Source organism: Diceros bicornis, chromosome 7 (genome assembly GCF_020826845.1).
Source record: "Diceros bicornis minor isolate mBicDic1 chromosome 7, mDicBic1.mat.cur, whole genome shotgun sequence".
Classification (NCBI taxonomy): domain Eukaryota; kingdom Metazoa; phylum Chordata; class Mammalia; order Perissodactyla; family Rhinocerotidae; genus Diceros; species Diceros bicornis.
In genome coordinates, this window is record NC_080746.1 from 17,647,716 (window position 1) to 17,672,840 (window position 25,125).

The window sequence follows — 25,125 nt, forward strand, 5'->3', positions numbered from 1 at the left end:
TGGTAAACCAATCACTAGTCTCATGTTAGTAAAATGAGCACAGAGTGTCCTCAAGAGTAGAGAAAAAGAGATGAGGCTGAACAACTAAGACCTCTCCCAGCCGCGTGGGAAGGAACCGGAACATTTAGCCTTCCCTAAAAACTGGAAGTGGATATACATGCCCCGGGGCTCAAATTCTGTGCCTTTTCCCGATGACCCCTCCTCTTTCCCAATACTTTCCAGCTGCCCCGCAGCGTTACGTTCAGGTCCACTTCTTTTGGTGCCCCACCCCCTCCAAATTCACATTCTTTTCCTCCACGTGGTTCTCTGTATATATCGGTCGCCTGGGAGACCCTAGCCGGGCGGGGCTCTAATTACGCCACAATAGGAACAAGCCAATAGCCGTGACGCGTCCCAGGCACGCGAGACGTGGGGTGTGGCTTTGCCGGCCCAGGCGCAATGAAGCGGCTGCCCGCTGGGTGGCGCCGATTTCCCGGGGAGGTCCCTTCTGGGGCCCCGGCGGAGGTGGGTTAGAGGCGGGCAGGAGCCGAGGCCAGGGAGCCCTTTGCGTCAGCTGCTGCTCACTGCACAGCGCCAGCACCAGCCGGGACTCACCCGCAGCTCCATGCTTGTGCCCGGCTCGACTCGTCCATCCTCGGAGAAGAGGCAGGTACGTGCCACCTGTCAGAGACTGGGGAGGGGGGTGCGGAGGTCGGTGCCGTTTGAGGCTGAGAAACTGAGGTGTCAACGACAGCCTGGGCAGCATGGGCACTAGAAATGTAGGGCGAGTGCCAGCTGCGCGGAGGAGCTCCAGCTGTGGATGCCAGTTGTGTGTGGGGGCCTGCCAGCTGACAGCTCAGGGCGCCAGGAAGAGCCATCTGTGTGCTGATCAGTGTGTTCTAGAGAAAGGCTGCTTCCGCAGGTCCAGGTCTCTGTGCCCTGTGGCTTGAGTGACACCTGGACACTGACAACCCTCTCCCCACGTGGGCGTGCAGCTCGCTTACCCCCTCCTCTTAAAGCTCCCCCGGGGGGCTGTCCGTGGTCAGTTTGCCAAAGGGGTGGGGGTGGAGGTGGGGGCAGCAGTTAAGTGGAAGGGGAGATTTTCCACCAATCCCAACCCAGTAAGAGGCATCTTTGAAATTCTCACCAATCCCAAACCAGAAGCAGGCACCGGTGCTCCAAGGCAAGTAACTTATACTTAACAGCCAAGAGGAGCCCTGGCGCAACGCACTCTAGCTACCTCTGAGGACTGAACATCTCCCTCCCCATCTGGCTGCTTTTAGAATGGGGCTGAGTTGGAGATTGCGGTGATGCTCACCTCCGCAGGCATGGGCATGAGAAGGTCCCTCAAGTCCGACCCGTCGGTGAAGTGGAGGAAAGGAGAGCTGGTTGGGCTGGGGCTGGGGCATCCCCCACTCCTCTGATGCTACAGATGCATACCAAACCGGGGTCAGAATGAGGACTGGAATGAGGGCCAGGAAGAGGGCGTCCTATGAAGTGCATCATCAGAACCCGAGCTGAGTCAGTAGCCTCCGCTGAGACAGGGTGGAGGCACCATCCTGGGTCCTCCCAGTCCTCGGGGAGAGCCATCAGGAAACAGGAGAAACAGACTGGGAGCAGACAGGAGCACCGAGGCCCAAGAGGTTAAGAATCCTGCTCCTTCCGCTGTGACCCTGCCCAGCCCGGCTCCGTGGCCCTGGAATCCTGTGCACTCCTACAGGTAGAGTGGAACCACCCCAGGGCAGCTCGGTCTTCTCCTGGTAAGCTGGGGGAAGCTGCACTTGCCAAATGGGCCTGGACCTTGTCTGCTGGGTGGACTGGACACCTGGGAATATAGCAAGCCTCGTTTGCCCTTGTCCCTTATGGGACATGGACCAGCTCAGAAACCATGGGGCTGTTCTCTGGCATTAGAACAGAGCACTCCCCAGGGGTGGCCTGGAGGCCCATTTCTCCCCAGGAAGGCTCACCTGGTAGGTGCTATTACAAATACTACCACTAATTATAATAATAAGTAGGAGTATTCAATGTAATAATAATTATTATTTATTGAACTCTTACTATGTGTCAGGAAATTTACAAATATTATTTTATTTAATCCTCACAACTGTGAGGTAGTATAGCATTATTATTATATTTTTTCCTCCTGTTTTACAGATTAAATAAAAGGTTCAGACAGCTTAAGTGCCTTGCCCACTGTCTCAGAGCCAATAAAAGAGAAAGAACTAGAATACAAGCCCAGGCCTAAAAGTCCATTTTCAGAGTTTGAACTCAAAACCTGAGAGCTGGTCCTGCCTGCTTCTCACTATCTGTGCCCTTGAACAAGCTGCTTTCCATCTCCAGGTCTTCTCTATTTCAAAATTAAAGGAGTTGGACCAGCACTGAGGCTTTTTCCTCTTCTCTAATTCTGTGACTGACACCTCTTTCTCCATATTTTTGCCTCAATTCCACCCCCATCCCTCTACCCTCTTTCCAGTTGTTTCCCCTTGAATCTCCCTTCTGTTCCACTTCAAAATGCCTCCCTTCAAAGAGTCCTCGTAGGATCTCCTTGCCTGGTACTGGCTCATCAGGGCTGCCCCTCAAGCACTGGAGGGACTGCCACTGCCCCTTTAATTCTCCCCCGGCTTGGAATGCAAGTGAGTTGAGCTAGCCATCTCTGTGAGGTCAGATAAGATACTATATATATCAGAGTCGGTAACCTGAGCTCCGGATTACCCAGCCCGAGTCAGACTCCATCCAGCCTCTGGGCTCTCCACTGCGCTCCCTGCCCTGCTGGGGAAGGAGAAGCCCCAGATCCCGTCCAGTGCCCCCGGACACAGGTCAGTAGCTGCCCCTTTAGTATCTGAGCCTCACAGGGTGGCTGTCCAGAGGGCCTTGGACTGTCTGTTAGGGGGAGCCCTGTCTGTTTGGGGCAGCAGGTGAAAAGCCACCCCCACTGGGCCTGGTGGGTGCTGTGGGCAAGAGGGAAGGCTCAGAGGCCCAAGAACAGAGGAAAGATGAGGCACTAGAGGAGAGGGAGAAAGACTGGGGCTCTCCCCTGGGGAGGAGGTACCGGGAGAGTGCCTTTCTACCAGGAGAAGTGTGTGGAAAAGAGCATTTAAGGATACCCATACCGCCCGGGGGCCCATTTCTTTGCCTTTTCTTGGAAGTGCAGAGATGCCCACCCTCTCCCAACCCCAAATCATGAGACACTATCCAGAGCCCACTCGCTTCTTCTCTACAGTCAAGATTCTTGTTCTAAATTTCCAGTCTATTTATCTTACCGCTTTGCCCCTCTCCCAGCCCTTGGACAACTACTCGGAGCAAGACAGACAGAGATGGACCCAAAATCCCTGGGATGACCCCCTGCCAAGGCATGCAAGACGATTAGGCAGTAACCTGGTGGATCACTGGGTGCCAGCCCCTGAGACACAGAGCTGCTAGTGAGGCCCCTGGGGGCCTGAGAGGAGTACGCAGAGCTCCTAGGTGGATGTGAGCACAAGTGTCCCGCACCCCAATCCTCCACTCTACCTGCATCCTCCACACCTGCCAGGACATCCTTCTACCCAGGAGTTGACACCTGTGCCCAGGCAGTGCGAGCAGCCAGGAGCGAGGGCCAGAGAGTATAGATGAAGGGAGGCAGGGCCTCTCCCTCAGCCCACTTCACCCTTCAAGGTCAGCTTATCAGCAGTGCCTCATTCCGATGTTGTTAGCAAGCAGCTTTGGGAAGCTTTGAGGTCACCACTGTGGAGGTTCCCAAGCACCTGGCAAGACTGGCTGGGACTCCCCACTCACCTGTCCTGGACACCTAGGTAGGAGGTTAGGAACTGAACCCTGTTAAGGCGTGCCTCTGAAACCCAGCTAGAGGCCTTTTATCCAGGCAGCCGCAAGGCCACAGAAGCCGGCATACCTTCACCCCAGAGAGCAGAGCGGATCTGGGCAGAGAGGGGCCATGCAGGCTGCTGGGATGTGGGGCATTACCGATCCCTTACCCTGGGGGCCAGGAGGGCCTGGGATTCCTGGGAAGCAAGTCCCTCCCCTGGCAGGGCAGGTTAGGGCACTCTCCACGTGAGTGACAGGAAATGACAGTGGCTGACACTAGGGGGTTGGCTGCCCCAAGGGGACAGGGTTCATTTTAACCCCTGCCTCACCTAGCCTGGGTGCCTTAGGGAGTGGCCCAAGCTGGAGCAAGGGTAGGAGGCTGGAGTCCATGTCCATAACAAGCCTTGGGCCAAGGGCCCTGGCTGGGCCTAGATGCTGATGCCAAGGGACACGCAGGAGCTTGGCACTCTGGGTGAAATGGAGGCCTCCTGGTCCATCTCGCGGCAGATCAGTATTGTACTGGGGCTCAGGTTGCACTTGGCTTCGCTTTCATTTGCCTGCAGTGGAAACTCGGAAGGGCTGTCCCTGTGGGAGTCTGTACCTGCTGTGCTGTTGCCTAGACAGTGGAAGCCTGGGTCCCCCACCCCACACCAGCTCTGGGAGAGGCCAAGGAAGTGTGAAGTGGGGGGCTTGGCTTCAGGGTGGCTGTTAGTGGACAGAGCACAAGTCCCAGGCCAGCTGTGCCACTGCTCCCAGCATGGCCTTGGGAAACCCACATCACTTCCACAAACTCTGGTTTCCTCATCTGCGAACGCGCATCGTTACAGCACCAACTGCTTAGGGCAAGTGTGAGGATTAAGTGAGTTAATATACGGTGTCCCAGAAGTCTTAGTGCAGTTTAAATCACTTGAGAAATATGAATGCTAAACGCTTCATTTAAATATTTCATTATTTAAATATCTTGTCTATTTTTTAAATTTTGAATAAAAATATTATTTCAATTTACTGTAAAAAACTAAATCTTCAAATGATGTTTGTAAGTTTAAGGCAGTTGTTGTTCCAAAAGAAGTGAAGCTTAGAGCCAGCCCTGATGGCCTAGTGGTTCAACTTCGGCACACTCCGCTTCAGCGGCCCGGGTTCAGTTCCCAGGTGCGGAAACACACCACTCGTCTGTAGTTGTGATGCTGTGGTGGCTCACATAGAAGAACTAGAAGGACTTAAAACTGGAATATACAACTATGTACCGGGGCTTTGGGGAGGGGGAAAAAAAGAGAGAAAGAGAGAGAAGAAGATTGGCAACAGATGTTAGCTCAGGACAAATTTTTCCCAGTAAAAAAAAAAAAAAAAGAATTTTAAAGCTTAAAACTGCGCTAAGACTTTGGGGACACCCTGTATGAAGCGCACTTAGAAGATTGCCAGGCATGGTGCTCTTCTGGCTGTCTGAGTGTTGGAGGTGAGCCTGCTGAGGAGAAGGCATGGGAAGCTGCATGGGAAGCACTCAGCATGGGGCCTGGTCCAGAGGTGTTCAACATCTGCCAGCAAACGCAATGTCTACTTGGCTCGCATACCCTTTCAGGAAGCTGCATGCTCTGTGCAGAGGATGCTGCTGCAACCCCCAAGATGGGCAGCTGAGCAAAGTGAGGGGACTCAGGCAGAGAAAGGGCAGAGTGGAGACACTTCTGTGAAGGTGGCACAGAGGAAGAGCTTGGCAGGTGGACTGCCCCTACTGTCCGAGGTGGCGGGCACCTGGGGAGGTGCCGCCTGGAGCCACATGCCTGTACTTGCCAGCTCTGGGTAAACAGTGAAAGGAGCAGGGCAGTAGGGGCCCCACACTAGGCAGGGAGGGGGACAGGGGAATCCCAGCCAATCGGCTTGCCTCCCACTGCCCCATGAAAGGGCCATTCAGTTCAGGCCGTTCCTGTGGCAACAAGGAGACTCGCAGCCATGTGAGTGCCCGTCCTGTCCCTGTCTTGCGCAGCAAGGCTACGTACGGCCGTGTCCCTAGCCTGCTCTGCCACCCATGGTGCATTCTGCAGCCTCCAGGGATAGCTGTGCCAGGTAATGCCAGGGGGTGCCAACCCACGCTGTCTGCTCACCTGGAAGGTGCTGGCACTTTTCTCAAGAGGGAAACTGGCGGTTGGGGGTGGGGACAGGCATGCTCAAGGCCTCAGCCCCAATAGGGACCCTCTCCCCAGACATGGGAACTATAAGCCAGATGTCAGCACTGGGAGCCAGCTTCCAGGGGGCTGTTAGTGATGGCATGACCCCCCAGGGCTGCTGCAAAGAGGGGAGATCTGTCGGTTGCCTGCCAGATTGAAGGAGGAGAGCAGGGATTTAGAAGCCCTCCTGGGATTCTGTGGGCCAGAAGGTGTGGCTCCACCTCCAGGCCCAACTCTTCCCAGGGCTACTTGTGGGCCGTCCCAGAGCTGTCTGTCCCTGTCTGCTGTACCTTGTTTGGCCTCAGCACTTCTGCGTCATCAGCAGGGCCAGGAGAGGTCATGAGCTTGGGGCACTGCCTGCAGAATACCAATTCCCTGGGAGCCTTAGTGGGGGAGGGAGGAGAGAGCCCTGGGGAGGAGGTATGCACTCATACCCTGGAGAGGGATCATATCTGATTGGCTGCCGGGTGTCCCAGAGCCCAGCTCCTGAGACCTGGAGTCTCTGACTTTGAATTATTGATGGAGTTCTCCAAAGTGAAATAGAGCATAGAGCAGGACTGGTCCCACGCCCCCGTCCCCTGTGCCTCTGTCTCTCTCTCCCCTGGCCTCCCTCAGCCTTCACGCTCTTCCTTCTCTGTACCCCAGAAAGCTAAGCAGATGGAAGGAAAGCTCGTCCTTTCCCCCAACCCTGCGTGAGGCCTTCCTCCGTAACTATTTCCTAGAAAGAGGTGCAAGTTGTGCTAGAGGTGGGAGCACAGTGGGCAAGGGAGTGTACAAGAAGGTAGGGGGTCCCCCGGCCAGCTGGGAAAAGGGCAGACAGTACATGTGGACCAGGCCTTTCTGATGCCAGCCTGCACTGAAAGCTGCTGGAGGTCTCTGGCAGGGTCTAGAAGTTTTGTTCTCGGGCCTATGTGGAAGTTGCCACCCATTGATCTCCCACCCCTGCACCTATCCCAAGCTTTGCATGGACTGAATTTCTAGAGCTCTCTGCCAAGGCCTCAGCATTTGGGGCTTGGCACCAGCTCCTCTCTGCCCTAATGGGCTGGGCTGCCGGCGTAGGGCAGGCTGTGGGCTGCCCAAGCCACTGACTGCTGAACAGCTAGATTCTGCCCACTGCCCGCTCATCCACTCATCTCTGTGGGGGCTGCGGAGGGAAGCCTGGCGCCCAGGGCTGAAGTCAGAGGCCGGCCAGACCAGCCGACAGCCAGCCCCAACGTTATTATAGGCCTATGAAGGGAGAAGCCCGGCCGCCTGGCAGGGGATGGGGGAGGAGATAATAACTGCTGTCATTGTTGAGGGCTTTCACATGTTGTTATCTCATTGCTTCCTTGCAGCAACCCTGTGAGGTAGGATCATAATGACGATTATTATACTGATTTTACAGGTGAGGAAATTGGGGCTCAGAGAGGTTAAATGACTAGGGCAACATCTCCCAGCTAGTCAGTCACAGGGCAAGTCAGAACCAGCCCCTGCACACACCACTCTGAGAGTCCTGGATGGCTCTGCCCTCCCTCCCTGCTCCAGGAGCCTCCAAAAGCCCCTGATGGCCCTCAGGAAAGGGGCCTGATCCTCCTTGCTCCTGTCTCCAAAGCACCTTTGCCCTCCAGCTCCACTGTAGATAAAGCCTGCGTGTTTTGGGTGATGGAGGGACATTGGGGGTCCCCAAGGGAGCCTAAATTTGATGTGGAGGGGTAAATCAAGGTAAAGTGGAGGGAGCACTGGCCTGGAAATCTGAAAGACCTGGATTCCAATCCTCGCTCTGCTAGTATGTAACCTTGGGCAAATTGCTTTTCCCACCTGCAAAACAGAGAAGTTAAAATGGATAACCCTTTAGGGCCCTCAAAACTCCTGAATTCAGAGATTCTGTGTTCTTTCACCAGACCCACCCCAGCTGCAAGGACTGGTGGGGGTCGGGCGACACACGACGACGACGACACAGGGAGGGCTGCCTGCAGTACAGGATTTTAGCCTCTAGGGGGCCGCCTTTGCACAAGTCATTATCACCATGAGCAGTTTGGGATGGTTGTTGGTAGGGGAAGCCCTGGGAGGCCACAGGGCCCTAACTCCACTTAGAACAGAAGGCTTAGCTCAGTGAAGAGGGTGGGTTCTACCACATGAGGATCCCCCACCACAGCAGGTGACTGTGTCCAGGGAAGAACTCTAGGGTTGGGTCTGGAGACGGAGGTCAAGCCCCTTCTCTGCCACATGCTCGCTCACCGCCGCCTCCCCAGAGCCCCCGTTACTTCCTCTCATGAGCTCCTTTTCCTGACCAGGGATCTAACCAAATGCTCCTCAGGTCATTCCAGCTCAGACAGTGTATAATTCCAAAAAGACTCCTGCTCATCCCATAAGTCAGAAGGGAGGGCAGCAGTCTTAACTCTTGAAATGCCCAGCATTTTCACTCCAGGGGCTGAAGGTGGTGGCATCCCCGCAACTCAGGAGTCTCTACAGAAGCTGAGGAGAGGAAGCAGAGGGGTCTGGATTGGAATACCACATGTCACTTGGAGGGCTGCAGAGGTCGGGCAGTGCCCACTCTCACAGTCAGGTCTTTGAGGGGAGCACTTGGAGCAGCCAGAACGTGCTGAGACTGACTGCCCTGTGTGGTTTACAAAAGCCAGCTCATCTCCTGTGCTCTCACTGAGGTGTGAATGCATGGGTGCGGGCAAACCTGTGTGCAGACCTGCGTGCGGGTGTGTGCGCACATGCATAGGTGTGTTTCTCAGCAGCAGGCCAGCTCTTTGTGGAAGGGGACTGTGTGGTCCCTGGTTGAGATCTAAGGTTCTGGCCAGCTGGGGTTTGAGAGCAGGTACAGTGGGAGCCTGATACCTGGCAGGGCCCTTGACAACTGCTTTCCTTGTCTTTCAGCCCATGAGGCTCCCAGTCCCCACTGAGTGCCGCCCTGAAGGATGTCCCAGCTCTCCTCCACCCTGAAGCGCTACACAGAATCGGCCCGCTACACAGATGCCCTTTACGCCAAATCAGGCTATGGCACCTACACTCCCTCTTCCTATGGGGCCAACCTGGCTGCCTCCTTCCTGGAGAAGGAGAAGCTTGGTTTCAAACCGGGCCCCCCCACCAGCTTCCTCACCCGTCCTCGTACCTATGGCCCCTCCTCCCTCCTGGACTATGACCGGGGCCGCCCCCTGCTGAGACCCGACATCATCGGGGGTGGTAAGCCGGCGGAGAGCCAGACTCGGGGCGCTGAGCGGCCTTCAGGGAGTGGACTCAGCGGGGGCAGTGGATTCCCTTATGGAGTGCCCAACAATTCCCTCAGCAACCTACCCATGAATGCCTGCAACCAGGGGGTCACCCTGACCCAGAAGAAGTCGAACAGTAAATCAGACCTGGCCCGAGATTTCTCCAGCCTCCGGACCTCAGACAGCTACCGGATAGACCCTGGAAACCTGGGCCGCAGCCCCATGCTGGCCCGCACACGAAAGGAGCTGTGTGCCCTGCAGGGGCTCTACCAGGCAGCCAGCCGCTCTGAATACCTGTCGGACTACCTGGAGAATTATGGTCGCAAGGGCGGTGCACTTCAGGTGCCCATCCAGACCCCTCCCTCACGAGTCCCTGAAGTCCTCAGCCCCACCTACCGACCCAGTGGCCGTTACACTCTGTGGGAGAAGGGCAAGGGCCAGGCCCCTGGGTCCAGCCGCTCCAGCTCCCCAGGGCGAGACACCACGGTGAGTTTGCCCCTTGGGAACTCAGTGATGGGCTGGGGTGGCGGCCACTGATGTAGAAGAGCCAGGTTGAGGGAAGGACTCCCAACCTGAATGATGATGGAAGGCAGAGGTTTTCTTCTTAAACCAGACGGCAGCTACTCCTTCAGCCTAAGTAGGGAAAGCCAGGGAAGTCATCTTGGCATGACTGGTACCTCGTGACTTGGTGCCTTCCTTGCTCAGGGGCTTTCCCACTCTCCCCAGGAATCCTGCTTCAGGACCTGTGCCCTCGACGATGGGCCAGCAGTGCTCTCGGAAATGCTCAGCTACCCCCACATACACTGTGATTCTTACCCTCTACTTTTCCACCCAGCATGCCAGGGTCCCCTGCAGGCCCTGCCCCATCCTGGACTGAACGCCCCCAGACCACCAGTGCTCCCTGTGGTAAGAAAGGCCTCCCTGCTCTGACTGCATCTCTCCTCCTGCTCAGGCTCTGACTTCCCAGCCCAGAGTCCCAGCTTCACATTTGGGCATAAGACATCAGGGGAAGAGGGACTGTCCTCTGATTGACACTGGCTGCCTCCAGGGTGTCTGGACAGCAGTACTTCTGTGTCTTTGGAGAAAATGGTGGAGAAATTTTTGTCTAAGGCTTGAGACAATCCAATACCTCTATATTCCAGGCCTGTCTCGGCTGAAATGAGGGAAGAGGCTTTGCTGGAAACTGAGTAAAGGCTGGCAGGGCCTTGCTCGCATCTAATCCCTGATCACACCTCTTGTGGGGCACTGACTACATTCTGCCTTTTCTGTAGTTATGAGTGTACCCATTAGATGGAGAGCTCTCAGAGGATGAGAAAGAAAGAAATACCTCTAGATCCTTCACCATGTGCCTAGCATAGTGCAGAGTTCAGCTGACCTGCTGATTGCATGGATGAGTGGATGGATGGATGGATGTGTGGATGGGTGAGTGGGTGGGTGGGTGGATGGGTGAGTGGGTAGGTGGATGGATGGATGGATGGATGGATGGATGGATGGATGGATGGATGGGTAGACAGACCGACAGGCAAGCATATGGGCAGGAGAGTTGGGTGTTGTGTCTCCTTCATTACCTTATGTACCCTTCCCCTACTCCTAGGACATGTCCCTTTTGGAAACAATGTGCCACAGCAAGAAATGCCACTTAGGGGGTTTGTCGAGACAAATGGAGGAGGGGTGCAGGATGGGGGCGGGACTTTTGGTCCTAGACCTTGAAGGCTGTCATAACTAAAGGTCTTGAGAGGACAACTTTGATGACATTACTCAGAGTCTTGTCCTTGCTGGGCTGTCTGTGAAGTGCCATGGCAGATACAAAAGCTGATGCCTCCCAGAAAATTCAGACTCTGACAAGGCAGTGTCAGCTACACTGGAGGGCTAGCATAGAAGAGAAGTGGGAGATGACAGAGCTGGCCTGGGAGAGAAATACGTGCTCTCAGAGGGACATATGCTTGGGTTGAAGCATGATTCACCTGGACATGTCTGGTGTTGCTCATTTTGGGGGCAATCAGAAAGCGGCTCTCAGGGGAGGGGCTCCCTCCCTTTGCTCAGAAGGGAAGGGTTCTTTATGGTATGCAGTGTTCCCCAAAGAGAGATCTGCAGACTGCCTGTATCAGAATCACCTGTATAGCCTAACAATTCTGAGCCCCACCCAGATCCGCTGAATCAAACTCTCTAGGGATGGTGCCTGAGAATCTGCCCTTGTACTCTTCGGGCCATCTTTAAGCACACTGAGGTTTGAAAACCTCCCTCCACAGACTAAACTGCAGACCCACCCTCAGCCCCAGTCATAAGAGAACAGGGTCTCCTTTACTGAGGGCCAGACTCCTCTGGGACTCTGCCTCCTTCCCACACAGACATATCCCAAACCTCCCTGGAGTCTGCTGCCCTCTATCCCTTCCATAGCGGACACCCCGGCCCCCTCCACCCCCAGGGCCAGGGTGAGGGGGTTTTTGAGAGAGGACCTCAGGGGAGTGGCAGATTGCCCTGGGGCAAACTCAGCCACTCTAACATCCCTCCTTCCCATCCAGAAACAACTCACAACACACTTAAGTAGCCAGTAACACCTACAATTGAGCTAGTGTTTCACTCCAATCTCAGGCTCAAGAAGATCCTGTCAACTGGGAAAGGCCCCTAGCAGGTCAGTGGTGTAAGACCCTGATCTAACCTCACCCCATCTTCCTCACCACTCTCATCCTCACTGCCTGGAGCTGACTGCATCATACTGAAGTGAGACCAACCCTGCTCAGGGGGCCTGGACCACTTCTTTTGAAAACCGGGTCCAGTTTCTTTTCAGATCTCCGTTTGGGGATCTTCCCTTCTTATTCATTCATTTATGGTGCTCAGCTTCCTAGCAGTGTAACCTCAGAGAAGTTCCTTAACTTCTGAACCTGTTTCCTCTGTGAGATGAGTGTGATCCTAGTGCCCACTTCACAGATTATCGTGAGAAACAAAGGTTGTACGTGAAAGTGCCCGACACAGAGTAGGGCTTGATAAATGTCTGTCCTCCTTGTCCCCTTCCAGGTGCTTAGGGAGGCAGAGATGTGTGAGCCATGGTCCCTGCCCTCGGTACACTCACAATTAACTTGGGGAAATACGTTCTTAAAATAGTTGCAATAGGAGGCAACCCTAGGTGTCTTTAAGTGTCATCGGTGGTGAGAAAGGGAGAGGTCATCCGAGGCTGGGATGGGCTGCTGTGACCGCTGGAAGGAAAAATTTGCCTCTTTAACCTTGGACACCTCTCATCTGAGCTGTTTCCTCATCTATAAAAGGGAATGGTCATGCCTGCCCTGCCCACCTCATAGGGATGTCATGAGGCTTAAAGCAAATAATAGATGTGGAGGAATGTGAAACCAGTAAAATGCTATGGAAGAGTTGGTTTAAACTTAAGGAGGAAAAGGAGATGATAGAAAAGGGGCATTTGGCTGCTGCCTAGAGTGGGGAGAGGCCTGGACTACCCTTTGGGAGGAACAAAGGTGAGAAAGCACATCCCGTGGCAGGGTCCAGCGTGATGTGACTCCTCTGGGGTCCCCTGGGGTCTCTCAGGGTAGCTGACTTGAACTACAGTTGGCTTTCATAAAGAGAGGCCAAAAGCAGGCCCCAAGCAGGGAGTAGAACAGTCCTAACCAGACTCACTCCCCTCAATAATAGTAACAGCCAACATGAGCTTGGACTATCACAGACTCAGCTGAGCACAAGTAAAGAACTGGTGGAGGGGTACATGAATTCTGAATACCCCACTAGGCTTGCATAAGCACCAACAAAATGCCACTCCACAGGGGTGTAGCTCAGCCTAGGATAATGAGGGCTGCCCCAAGGCTCCACCTTCAGTTTAAAATGCAGACAGATTGGAGAGGAGGGATGTGATGGTTCAGAAGCAGTTAAAAAAAAAAAAAAAAGCTTTCACTACCCTCAGTGGGGACTCCAAGCCAGGTCAGGTGGGTTGGGCCTGCAGAGAACCAGGAGCCCAAGCATCCAACCAGGTCATGTCCCCCATCTGCCCCACCTCTCCTGTTCCCTGGGCCTATGGAAGGACAAGCTGTTCCCACTGAGCCCTGCCAGGGCTGTGCTTCAACCCCTACAATCCATCCTAATCCTCCCCTGCTCCATCCCCTCCAGCTGCTCCCTCCCAGCCCTGGCATTCTGCCTGCTGGCCTCAGCCCTGCCCTTGCCCCACCCTACCCTGCCCAAGCCACCCTTTCCTCTCCCCAAGAAGAGTCTGAGTTGGCCCAGGGCCCTCCAGAGCACAGTCACCAGACTGGGTACCTGCTGCTCATTTGCGGGGCCAGGGACTGAGGCTCAGAGCCTGGCCCAGCCTATTCTCCCCACCCAGTCTCTTCCACACCTCTGCCCTCTGCTCCGGGACCTGTTGCTAGGAGCAAAAGGCCTGGGAACCTAGAGGACCTGGGTCATAATTGCCACTGCTGACTCATCTCCCGAAGCCTTGGGCTCCAACTGTTCAGTGACAGGGAGATGATGTAAGCCAAGGTCATTTGACTTTTCTCTTGGGTGGGACTTTGGACTTGACTGCTGCCCTGCAGTGAGCAGGGGTTACTCCAAAGAGAACAGGTGAGGACACCCTAGAGCTCCTGGTGAGGAGTGTGACCTTCCTCTCTCGTCCCTTGTCTTCTCGCTCTGTTTATTCAGCCACTCAGAACTGCATCCCTGCTGTCTTATTTGTCCAGTTTGGCAGCCTGAGACCCTGGGGCCTGTCCTCACCCACTCAGCCACCCTGAGAAGCCTGAACTTCCTGAGGGCTTGAGTCTGTGTTGACAGCCTGGGAAGGTCACTCAGAGGAGACCTTAACCCAGAGGGGTCCCGTGGCCAGGACCAGGACTAGCTGCTGAGAAAGGGCAGCTGATTTGTGGTCTGTGGTTAGATTCAGCAAGACATCAATGTCTTTTTTTTTGAAGCCTGGCTGTGGGCTGTGACCTGGCTGGTGGCCTTGGTGCTGCCTTACCCAGGCTCCATTTCTCAATCAGTGCCTCCTCCTCCACCCCTACTCCAGGATGTCTTCAGGAGTTAATGTGGTGCTGGGGTGGGGCTGGGCAATGCAGAAGTTAATCCAAGCCTGGCAAAATGTTCCCTGCCGCTGGGGGAGCCGCTCCACTGACCATCAGCTGCAGAAATGAACATCATGTTCAGGGCCCAGGGCCGCACACGTGGCCCCCTGCACCCTCTCACCTCAATGGATCTCTAAAACTGGCGCCCCACACAGAGGTATGAGCAAGAAAGGGGAAGTGTGTGGGCCTCTGGAATCCAGCTGGTTCAGGCCAGACTGCCCTGGGGCTCAAAGGAGTACAAGCTTTTGGCCTCCTGAGTTGGAGTAATGCCAGGAAGCAGAGCTTCCTACAGACGTAGGTAAGACTGACTGGCCCTCCCTCCCCAAGGGCACTTGTGGGCTGAAAGCCCAACCCCTAACAAGGATTCTGAGCCCCTCCCAGTTCCGTCAGTCAGTCAGGCCACCAGTCTGTCTGTTTGCAGAGGTAACAGTGGGTACTTTCTTGCTGGAGCAGGGCCAATGGCCCTGAGGCATTTGCCTGGGCCTTAGCAGTGTTTCCAAACCCTGGACCACGCTGCCCACCAAGATCTTAGGAAGCAGGATACTCTCAGTCCTGCCCTCAGAGCTAACCCTGACTTTAATTTATTTATGCTCCATCCATGCCAGGAAGGATTTGAGGTGAGAAAAAGTACTTATCCTACCAGGGAGGCAGGCCAAGCGCAGGCTCTGAGAAACAGCAGTCGCAGGCTGCAGGAAGGAGCCCTGCTCAGGTCAGCTCAGTGTATCTGAGGCACAGAGTCACAGAACCAGAGCCGCATTCAGATCCCACAAGACTGCAGCCTTTACCCATTCCACTTCAAGAAAGGGCACTGAGGAGAAAGGGTCTCCTGGGGGCTTGGCGAGTTGAGAACTGAGCCACAGTTCTCTGCTGGTTGTGTCCTGCAGCAGTCAGACCTGCTTGACAAGACTGGACCCTGTGTGAATTCTTTCCCCTCACCTCAGACTTCTCAAAGAGCTCCCATGCAAGAGCCTCCCCCACCTGGGCCTCCCTGCTCCCAGCACCGCCCATAACCTTCTGCATCCCAGGAAAGGGGGAGAGCGTGCTGGCAGAATGCCATGCTATCCCGGGGAGAGAGTACCCACATCGCTGACCTAAGTCACGGGGAGACAGCCAAATGCTCCAGAGGGTGAGTGCCTGTTGGACGGGGCTTCCCGCAGCACGCTTATTCAACATGTACACCCATCTCACCCCACCTCTGAGGCTCGGTGGGACTCCCAGGATGCCCAGCAGAGCCTGGTCTGGCCCCCTTTAGAGATGAGATCAACACATTTATTTAGCTCCCACTAAGAGAACCCACAACCCTGCCCTTGAGGAGGTTTCAGTGTGATGGCACAGTCACACATGAGCTAAGACTATTTACAGAAGTCTCAGAGACACTTATAAAACCAAGATAAACATATTAAGATAAATTAATACAGTGTAAAGTGAATGCTAGTAAACTAAGGGTATGCAGTAATGGGGTGTTTAGAGCTGGGTGGAATTCATTAGAGGAGGCTTTGTGAAAAACTCGAGTTTTGAGCAGAATTCACAAGCAGGTAATTGGTCAGGAGCAGAAGGCCATTCCAGAATCTCCTAGTAGTTGTTAAAAGCTTGAGTTTTGCTCTAAGACAGGTCTGGGTTGAAAGCCCCACACTGTCATTTATTAGCTTTGTGGTCCTGGCAAGTCATTTGACCTCTCAGGGCTTAAGGTCCTTCATCTAGAAAACACAGGTAATTGTTACCACGTCACTGTGTTATTATGCAAGTTAACTGGGATAATATATACAAAGCACTTAGCCAGTGCCTGGCATTTAGTAAGTACTTAATCAGTGATAGTTTGTTTTTTTTTTTGTTCCTCCCCAAAGCCCCAGTACACGGTTGTATATCTTAGTTGTAAGTCGTTCTGTTTCTTCTCTGTGAGCCACCGCCACAGCATGGCAACTGACAGATGGGTGGTGTGGTTCCGTGACCCAGAAGCGAACCAGGGCCGATGAAATGGAGAGAGCATCGAACTTGAACCACTAGGCCATCAGGGCTGGCTCGACAGTTTTGTTTTTTAAGTGACAGAAGGCAAGTGCTGGAGCAGAGAAATAAGAGCAGGTCGGTTGGCAGCAAGGATCGGAGAAGAGGAAGGGTGGTGACAATGGAAGGAGCCTCTGGATAGACAGCCTCACAGACAGGCCTACTTGAGGCTTCTGGACTAGAGGCAAGTCAGGTGCTCTAGGTGTCTCAGGGCAGAAGAGTGATGTGACCAAATGCAAAAGCTTTGCTGCAGACAGTGTAGGACTGGCTGGAAAGGGTGTGGCTAGCAAGACGGAAGCGTGGAGAAAAAAGCTATCGCAGTTTGTCCAGGTTCCAGGTTTGGTCACCCGGCAAGGACAGTGATTGTGGGGATCACCCCTCCTAACTTATCACCAAGTGGAAGGCCCTGCAGCTCCTGCCTCCTGCCCACTCCTCCCACCAGCACTGCTGGAACACACGTGGGCAACCGTCTGTGCTCCCGTCTCGTTGGCATGAAAATGCTGTTTTGTGGGTGGCCTAGGGTACAGCCATACATGTGTCCTGGACACATTCCCCATGTGGCTGTGGTCGTGTGTGCAGTGCACGTGTACATGTGGGGATGAGCATGCCAAGAGGAACAGAAGGAGGCTACAGATGAGTAACAGCACACGCTGCTGCCTCTCAGACTATTTTTAAATGCTAAAAATACTGGCTAAAAATAGCCAGCAAGCTCCAAACAAGATACTTTCTCTAGGCAGATTCTGTGTGGGTCCCTGATAGGCGAGGGGGGTGGAGCATCAGAAATAAAACCCAAAGACCTCTGATCTGCAGGCACTGCTGCCCTGAGGGTCAGAGGAGCAGGCTTGCCCCCACACCAGCTGAACACCTATTTCCCCACCGTGGTGGTACTTTCTCCCGGCCTCCCAAAAACAATCAAACTTTGAGATTCTGTGAGAGGTAGAGTTGGGTAATTGGGTAGAAGAGGCCACAAAAGGTTCTTCCCTGGGGCCAAAAGGGACAGCGACCTATTGTACCTTATAAAATGTGAGCATTGCCTCTCTTGATAATGGGCCAAACTAGGAGCGGAGAGAGGAAGGGAGTTCAGTCCCGAGGCCGGGACTCTATCCTCCAGACCTGGGGCCGTGGACCCTCAGGGACTGGGTGGATGTTGGGCTCCACGAGGGCCCCCGAATGCTGTACAAAAGTTTGTGCGTAAGTGCATTTTTCCCTAAAGAGAGCACAGCACTTTCATCGGGTTCTCAAATGATCTGCAGCCCCCAAAAAGAGAGGAATTGTCTGCTGCCTTGGGGAAGCTCACCCGGCTGACACTCGGTCTTGGGGACGTGTCCTCTGCGGGCCTCAAAGACAATTTCTCCTTAGTCCCGACCCCGAGCCGGGTCCAGGGCTCCGCGCTCCCGTCCCTCCCCCGGGGGCTGCAGGTCTCCGCGGCGGCCGGCCGGGCCGGGGTCACTAAGCTGGGGGCGGCCCGGGCGGGGGCGGGCCCGCGGGAGGCGCGGAGGCGGGCAGGGCAGGGGCCTCGCTAGGGTCCGCCCGCTGGCGCCCGGGGGCGGGGCCGAGGCGGGGGGTGTGGCCGGAGCCCTGGCCCCGCCCCGGCGCTGACGTCGCGGGGCCCGAGGCGCCGGCTGGGCTGCCAGTCTGCCCGACCGCGAGAGCCGATGCCGGGGCGGTTGGCGGCGCGCGCCGGGGAGGTCGAGGCGGAGGGGTGCGCTGTCGGCCGGAGCGGTTACCGCCGGGCGCCGCGGACGGTGTCCTGTGACGGCCTCGCCGGCCTCGGCGTCCGGGCTGTGGGACCGCGCGGTACTCCCCGCGCCCCCTTTGCCAACGTTAAGCGTGGGGCCGAGCCCGCCGCCCGCCCCCCAGCATGCGCACCTCGTACACCGTGACCCTGCCCGAGGAGCCCCCCGCCGCCCCCTTTCCCGCCCTCGCCAAGGAGCTGCGGCCGCGCTCCCCTCTCTCCCCTTCCCTGCTGCTCTCCACCTTCGTGGGTCTCCTGGTCAACAAAGCCAAGGTACGCGGGGCCCTTTGCCGGGAGCCCCCGCCGAGGGCCTAGGGTTCCGCCTCCTCTCCGGGACGCCCCCGTCCGCCGCGCGCCCGCGGCCGGGGGACCGATTCTTCCCAGCCCCCACCCCTCCTTTCCCGGGGTCTCCCGGCAAGGAATGCCCCCTCCCCAGGTGATCTCACGCTTACTCGCGGCCTCCTCCCCTTGTTGAGGTCCTGTCCCCTGAGTCTCCCTTTCCCCCCTCCCTTCCGTGACCCCTGCACCAGGTGGCTCTTGGGCTCTTAATTCCTGGCACCTATCAGGACAGGTGCAGAAAAGCGTAACCTTGACTAGTTCTCCGGGTGTGAGGGGACGGGCAGCGCGCTGGACTCTGCGGGGGTGATTCCTCCAAGGCCTAACCCAGCAGGAAAGGCTGGTCAGCAAGGGGCCGCCCCTCACTGATCCCAAAGTGTGCTCTCCCAAAGGTTGGTAACAGGGGTCCTTTGACCCTGTAAAGGGCAGAGGAGTTGCAGACAGGTGAAAGAGGGCAACTTCCCTTTTCTTTCCAGCCCTCCCCAGTTCGGCTAAGTGGACACTGGATCCGTCAAATGAAGTAGCCACCCCAGAGTCATGCTGGGGCTGAAGGCTGGGCAGTGCCCCCTTGGGGAAGGGAGAAGGGGCCAGAGCTTGACAGACCTTATGTAACAGGCACCAGCTCCCGTGTTGGCAGTGCATGCACTGCCCCTTGCCAGGGCCGCACCAGGCTCCTTGGCTGCAGCTGGGACTCATGGCTGAACCTCAAGGCACAGGTGAAGTAAGCAGGATAAGCCTTTGCCTGGATTCTTGAGTGTGAAGACACAAACCTCATCAGCCTTTCTTATTTGGCCCATATACCCAGATGTTTCCTCTGCATTAACCCAGAGCCGGCTTTTCCTAAGCCCCTGCTCCTTTACTGGGAGGTGAATGCTGTCTATTTACTGACTGGAGGTGGTATCTACTTTCTAGGACAGTGGTTACTACTAAGTCAAAATTAGGTTTGCTGATGGCTAATTTTAAGGAAGTTCTTGATCCAAAATCTCAACTCCTTCCACATGAGTTCCAGCATATCAGCTGGCGTCATTTTCTTCTTTCCTGGTGAGAGGCTGGCTATGCAAGGTCTCCCCCAACTTCTCCAGTTCTAGCCTCTGCCTGTCAGCCTGAGGTAGGATTGTTTTCCCTGTAAGAAAGGTCACTCCTGGGACATTTCGTTTCTCTCCGGAATGGAAAGTGCTGATTTTCCCTGGAGCTCCTGATTTCCTATTCATGGCAGAAGAATATCTGGCTGGGCATAGAATAGCCCTCCTCCCCCCACCCCTCCCACTCCCTGACTCCTGTGATTCAGCCACCTTCTACACAGAGCGCTTAGAAATTGGCAAGTAGTTTCAAGCTCGGGAAATTTTAGACAAAGGCAGGACCCCTCCACCCCGCCCCCCAAAAAACTAAGAGAGGGTCTTAGCGATGCTGTAAAAGAACCTCCCACATCTCTCTACCCACCAGGCCGTTAGTAGGGTTAGATCCTCAGGAATAGTAACTGTAGATGACATGTTCTTCTTGACCCTGAGTCTGCTGGGTCAGAGTGGAAAGTGTCAACACCATGGGAGGGCCTCAGTAGGAAGATGCCTCCCGTTCCCCATTCCCCTGCCCCCACTAGGGCTGCGTGACTACTGTCCCAGCTGAGGGCTCCCTTTGGTGCATGTTGACATGATCACCAGCGCTAGAATGCTTCTACAGCCTTTTTAGACAGATGTCTGAGGCACAGGGTAAGAACTAATAAAACACTGCCAAAAATAGGTGTAAAAGTAGGTATTCGGGGGTTGGGGGGAAGAGTGGGTATTCTGTTGTGGGCAGGCTTTAACGTTTAGTTCCAAATGGGCAACATGGAGACTTCAATGTTTTTGTTGGGCCCCAGGGGAGTCCTTCTCCAGGTCTACCTAGCAATGCTGATAAGGTCTTTGTCTAGGGAATTATCTCTGTTGTGGCCCCCTTACTGGAACATCAGGGTTTAGACTGTCAGAAAGGGAAGATTTCAGTTGTGTGTTTGAGGCCACATACTGCTAGCCCAGCAGAGTTCTCGAAGGATGCTTATACCCCACCTGCTGCTGATAGGCTTTTCTCTCTCGCTGCAGGTGGAACCCAGCTTTCTCTTCTGTGTGTATTTACTTCCCTACCTGTTAGTGTTAGACCCGATAGCTGACAAGGAGGGAGCATCTTACGTGTGGGATCGGCATGGCGATCCCTGAGAAAAGCCCTCCTTCAGCCTGCCTCCCCCACCCCCCACCTCCCACCCCCCGAGCTGACAGCCTCAGAGGCTGTCAGCACACGGCATGAGTAATGTTAGCTGAGTTATTTCAGGCTCCTCTTCTGATCAGGGTTGAGCTGGCCTCACACATGCCCCAGCCAGTGTTGCTCCAGAGTTGCCTGCTCCTGGGTCCCCTCCTCGAGAAAGGAGGTGGCAGGCTCGCCTGCAGACTGCTTCTTTAACCCTTTGAGCCAAAAGGTTTTCTGACTCCTTGGAGGTAGGGCCAGGATTAGCCAAGAGACCTGGTCAGACAATGCTCCGAGTCCTCGACCTAGCACCTGTTCCTCTCCAGCCCCCTCACCAGCCTCCACAATAGGGCCAAGAGCAAGAATGGCTCTTCAGCCAGGTGCTTACGTCTGCTTGGCTGCCATCTACCATCACAAGGATTCCCAACCAGAGGCCAGTCAGGATGTTGAAACCTGAGCCAGGCAGGGAGGATGCTCCCAGGCTTTAATCAGCCTCAGGAGCTGAGCTCAGCTGGAAGGAATTCCACCTGTCTCTGGCACTTCAGAATTGCAGGCCGACCTGAGTTTTTCCCAGCTGAGGACCTAAACTCAGTTAAGATGTTTTGTCGTTGAACTTTTCAAGAACTCCTTGAAGTGCCTATTGTGACAGCTGCTTTACATATTGGACATCTAGGGGTACAAATATAGGTCATTTGAGATAGTGTCTGGATTTGGGACCTGAAATTTCTTGTAGCCAGGAGTCAAATATGTTCCCAAATATATGAATTCCTAGATTCTAGTTCTAATCTCTAGTTTCCAGAATGGCAGAGAATGAAGAGTAACATAAAGAGGGGGGGAAATACATAGTCAATGAAAGAAAGCAAAGCCCTGGAGAATATTTTTGTTCTGTGTTGGAAATATCAGGCATTCCTCAACCATCTTTCCTACAAGAAATGTAGATTCAACTTGGAGAGAGAATTATACATGTGGCCTGATGCTCATGGCTCCAACTGGCAGAAAGTTGCATGAGAGAGCCTAGCACAGGCCCATCCTCTTTGCCTTCAGCCTTGTATGCCCTATGTTCTTTGCTTACAGAATTCCAAGAGCGCCCAGGGTCTGGCTGGTCTTCGAAACCTTGGGAACACGGTGAGTTCTTAGCAGCTCACATCTTTCCTGAGGCCACCTCCTAGTATCTCAACTGGAACAATCTAACCAGAGTCCCCTCCTGGCTCCGGCTAACTCCCCACCCTCTGGGCCAGTTGGTACCTGCCCTTCCTGGTTGGTGTTTTACAGAATTGCTGGGCTCTGCCTCACCCATGCCCCCAGCAGGAAGCACTGCTGAAGGGGAGTTGCCTTAACTGTCAGCTCCTTTCCTGGATGCTTCTCCTCAAGGATATCCATCACGTCCCACCCACATCTGTCCAGCTCACCCACAGCCTTTTGTACACCTCTATAGTAAATAACCAATCACGTCGCCTGTGCCAGCATTGGGAATTTGCTTCACTTTGCCCCTTTCACTTAAAAAAAGAGGAACTTGGGAGGATTCATTTCTGGGGTAGATGAACAGGAGGGCCTTTGGTACTAAGTAAATAGAAATGCCAGACAGGGGTCTCTCTTCCCCTACTGATTGTCTGGATTGTTTCTTGCAGTGCTTCATGAACTCCATTCTGCAGTGCCTGAGCAACACCCGGGAGTTGAGAGATTATTGCCTCCAGAGGCTCTATATGCGGGATCTCAGCCACAGCAGCAATGCACACACAGCCCTCATGGAAGGTGAGGAGCCCTCCATGGGCACGGTCCTGCTTCCCCTTTGGACACTTTCCCTCTATGGTACTGATAGTTGTGTTTAAATGTACCTCTCTCATTTCTTTCTTTGGCTTCTTTTTGTTGGGATTCTAGTTTCAGAGTTTCTTACAGAAAATGTCTCACCTGTCCTCCACACCCCCTCTCTACCCTCTCCTTTTAACAGAGTTTGCAAAACTAATCCAGACCATATGGACTTCTTCCCCCAATGACGTGGTGAGCCCATCTGAGTTCAAGACCCAGATCCAGAGATATGCTCCGCGCTTCGTCGGCTACAAGTAAGGGCCTTGCAGACATGGCCTCTGCAGGGTGGGTGGCAGCAACAGCAGGTTCTTGAGATAAAAGATATTGCTCACTCTCTTTCCTTTGTGTTCAGTCAGCAGGATGCTCAGGAGTTTCTTCGCTTTCTTCTGGATGGGCTCCACAATGAGGTGAACCGAGTAACAGTGAGGCCAAAGTCCAACGCTGAGAACCTCGATCATCTTCCGTAAGTCTGAGGAGAATGCTGTTCACATTTTGAACTTGAGTTTTTCACCTGCCTTTTTGGGGGTAATGATGTGGGAAGAATTTTAAATACTAAGGATTTAGATTGATTGACACTTAAACTTATCATAGTTTGAGTTCTGACCCAATTGTCTTCCTCTCTCTGGTTCCTAGTGATGATGAGAAAGGGCGACAGATGTGGAGGAAATATCTAGAACGGGAAGACAGTCGGATTGGGGGTGAGTGCATGAATGGGGGGAATGCCTTTTTTCCCTTCCCTGCTTTTGCCTGAACAGAACATGGAAAGCCCTAAGAATCATTCTCCCAGGGAACCCTCTTTCTGCCCAGTGTCCCACAAACTGAGGCAGGAGCAGGGAGGAAGGAGACACTGTGTAGAAGACCACATGCTCACTTCCCTGTGTTGAAGCATCACATGTCCATCTCTCCCCAGATCTCTTTGTTGGGCAACTAAAGAGCTCCCTGACGTGTACTGACTGTGGTTACTGTTCCACAGTCTTTGACCCCTTCTGGGACCTCTCCCTGCCCATCGCTAAGGTACGAAACCCTGCTGCCCCACTTCTGAAACTTGAACTCTTACCTTTTCATCTCGTTGACCTCTGACGCCTACTTTTTCCTCTCCCAGCGAGGTTATCCTGAGGTGACTTTAATGGACTGCATGAGGCTCTTCACCAAAGAGGATGTGCTTGATGGCGATGAAAAGCCCGTAAGTCACCCTTCTGTAACAGCGGTTTCTCTCTGGGGAAGATGCCCTCACCAGCAGATCCAGCCTAGGCCCATTGACTTCTCCCACAGTCCGTTCTAGCTCTGTCTGTCATGTCTTTCAGACATGCTGTCGCTGCCGAGCCAGAAAACGATGTATAAAGAAGTTCTCCATCCAGAGGTTCCCAAAGATCTTGGTGCTCCGTATCCTTAAACGATCCATCAAAGCAGGGCCTTCACTCTAGACAGTGACTGATGACAAGGGGCCAGGAGGTGAGGGCAAACAGAGTAAGAAAAAAGGAAACTTGATCGACTTCCCTTTTCTCGTTTGCTCCTCTGCTTCTGGAGAAGCGCAGTTGCCCTCTTAGGACTCGGTCTCCTTTTCTTTGACTCTGTTCTTGCTGCCCTGTCTGTCCTTGACTCACATCAATACCAGACCTGAAGCGGTTCTCAGAATCCAGGATACGAACCAGCAAGCTCACAACATTTGTGAATTTCCCCCTAAGAGACCTGGACTTGAGAGAATTTGCCTCAGAAAACACCAGTGAGTATTTCTCAGCTGGAAGAGCGGAAACAAGGCACGAGTGTCCAGGATAGAGATGGGGGGCTGAGAGGTAGAGGGGCGCTGCTGAAGAGTGAGTGAGGCAAGTTGGGACTAGAGGCAGGAGGAGGAGGGAGCACAGGGCACAGAATGCCTCGGGCTTGAAACCTTGTATCTCCTCCTCAGACCATGCTGTTTACAGCCTGTATGCTGTGTCCAATCACTCCGGGACCACCATGGGCGGCCATTATACAGCCTACTGCCGGAGTCCAGTGACGGGCGAATGGCACACTTTCAATGACTCCAGGTGAGACAGAGGCCTCAGACAGGGCTCCTGGCTGTCAGTCACCTGTGCCTCACCCGCCTCTATGGCTTCCACCTTGACTGGACAGAAAAGGTCAGAGCGAAAAGCCGTGTAACACGTGTGAGTCAGCTTCCATTTGAAGACTCTCTAGAGGACAGCAGAAGAGGTTGGCCTTGGGTGTGTAATAGAGGGACTAGAGATGGGCCCCACACTCCCTCAGCCGCTTAGTGTCCCAATGGCCCCCCCTCTGGGCTCTGACTTCTCCCTGCTCTCTCCACAGCGTCACACCCATGTCCTCCAGCCAAGTGCGCACCAGCGACGCCTATTTGCTCTTCTACGAATTGGCCAGTCCACCCTCCCGCATGTAGCAGCGAGGAGCTACATCCCTTTTTCCCTTCCCCATGGTGGCCCCACACCCTAAGTTTTTTTTTAAAACGACAAAAAAAAAAAAAGCCTGACAAATAAGAGAAAAATAAACTAAAGCTGCCGAGCAGGAGTTGCTGCAGCCTGGTCAGAGTCTGGAGTGGGGAGCCAGCTGCTCCCGAGCCGCGCCTGGCGGGGAAGATCGACAGGACCCGGAGACCGGAGCCAGCACAGTGCCCCTCGGCTTCTCTTGTTTGCAGTTTTAAGCTTGTGGTTTTTTCCTGTGTATAATAAACAACAGCGGTCTGTGGAGAGAAGATCTAGTCCACTGGCCGCCAGCTCCAGCCCCGCTCCTCCCGGGAAGACGGCGCCCTCTGGAGCCTGCTGGGAGGATCGCTGCCTGGAGCACCGGCGCCAGATCCTGGCGCCCTGTCTTCACCTGGACCCTGCTCACTGGTCCAG

At 54.4% G+C, this 25,125-nt stretch overlaps 1 protein-coding gene across 6 annotated transcripts; it reads left to right on the top strand.

The window, feature by feature from the left end:
• The first annotated feature begins 549 nt into the window (after window positions 1–549).
• USP2 (ubiquitin specific peptidase 2) lies at window positions 550–24,790 on the top strand. Of its 6 annotated transcripts, none has more exons than XM_058545012.1 (14): window positions 550–649; window positions 8,802–9,619; window positions 9,860–10,039; window positions 21,545–21,595; window positions 22,099–22,222; window positions 22,419–22,530; window positions 22,629–22,739; window positions 22,910–22,974; window positions 23,187–23,290; window positions 23,379–23,459; window positions 23,581–23,659; window positions 23,892–23,999; window positions 24,183–24,303; window positions 24,581–24,790. In XM_058545012.1, the coding sequence occupies exons 2-14, from the start codon at window positions 8,843–8,845 to the stop codon at window positions 24,666–24,668; spliced, it is 2,001 nt and encodes a 666-aa protein (XP_058400995.1). In that variant the 5' UTR covers window positions 550–649; window positions 8,802–8,842; the 3' UTR covers window positions 24,669–24,790. The 6 variants fall into 6 exon arrangements, with proteins under 6 accessions (XP_058400995.1, XP_058400992.1, XP_058400993.1 ...); XM_058545009.1 differs by lacking the exon at window positions 550–649 and adding an exon at window positions 1,188–1,739; XM_058545010.1 differs by lacking the exon at window positions 550–649 and adding an exon at window positions 1,188–1,699.
• The last annotated feature ends 335 nt before the right edge of the window (window positions 24,791–25,125 follow it).

Bases quoted from the DNA above. Each gene is read 5' to 3' on its own strand.
- USP2 (XM_058545012.1), top strand. From the start codon at position 8,843: ATGTCCCAGCTCTCCTCCACCCTGAAGCGCTACACAGAATCGGCCCGC. The intron at 22,975-23,186 runs GTGAGTGCATGA...ATCTCTCCCCAG, and splicing joins GGAAGACAGTCGGATTGGGG to ATCTCTTTGTTGGGCAACTA. The intron at 23,660-23,891 runs GTATCCTTAAAC...CATCAATACCAG, and splicing joins CCCAAAGATCTTGGTGCTCC to ACCTGAAGCGGTTCTCAGAA.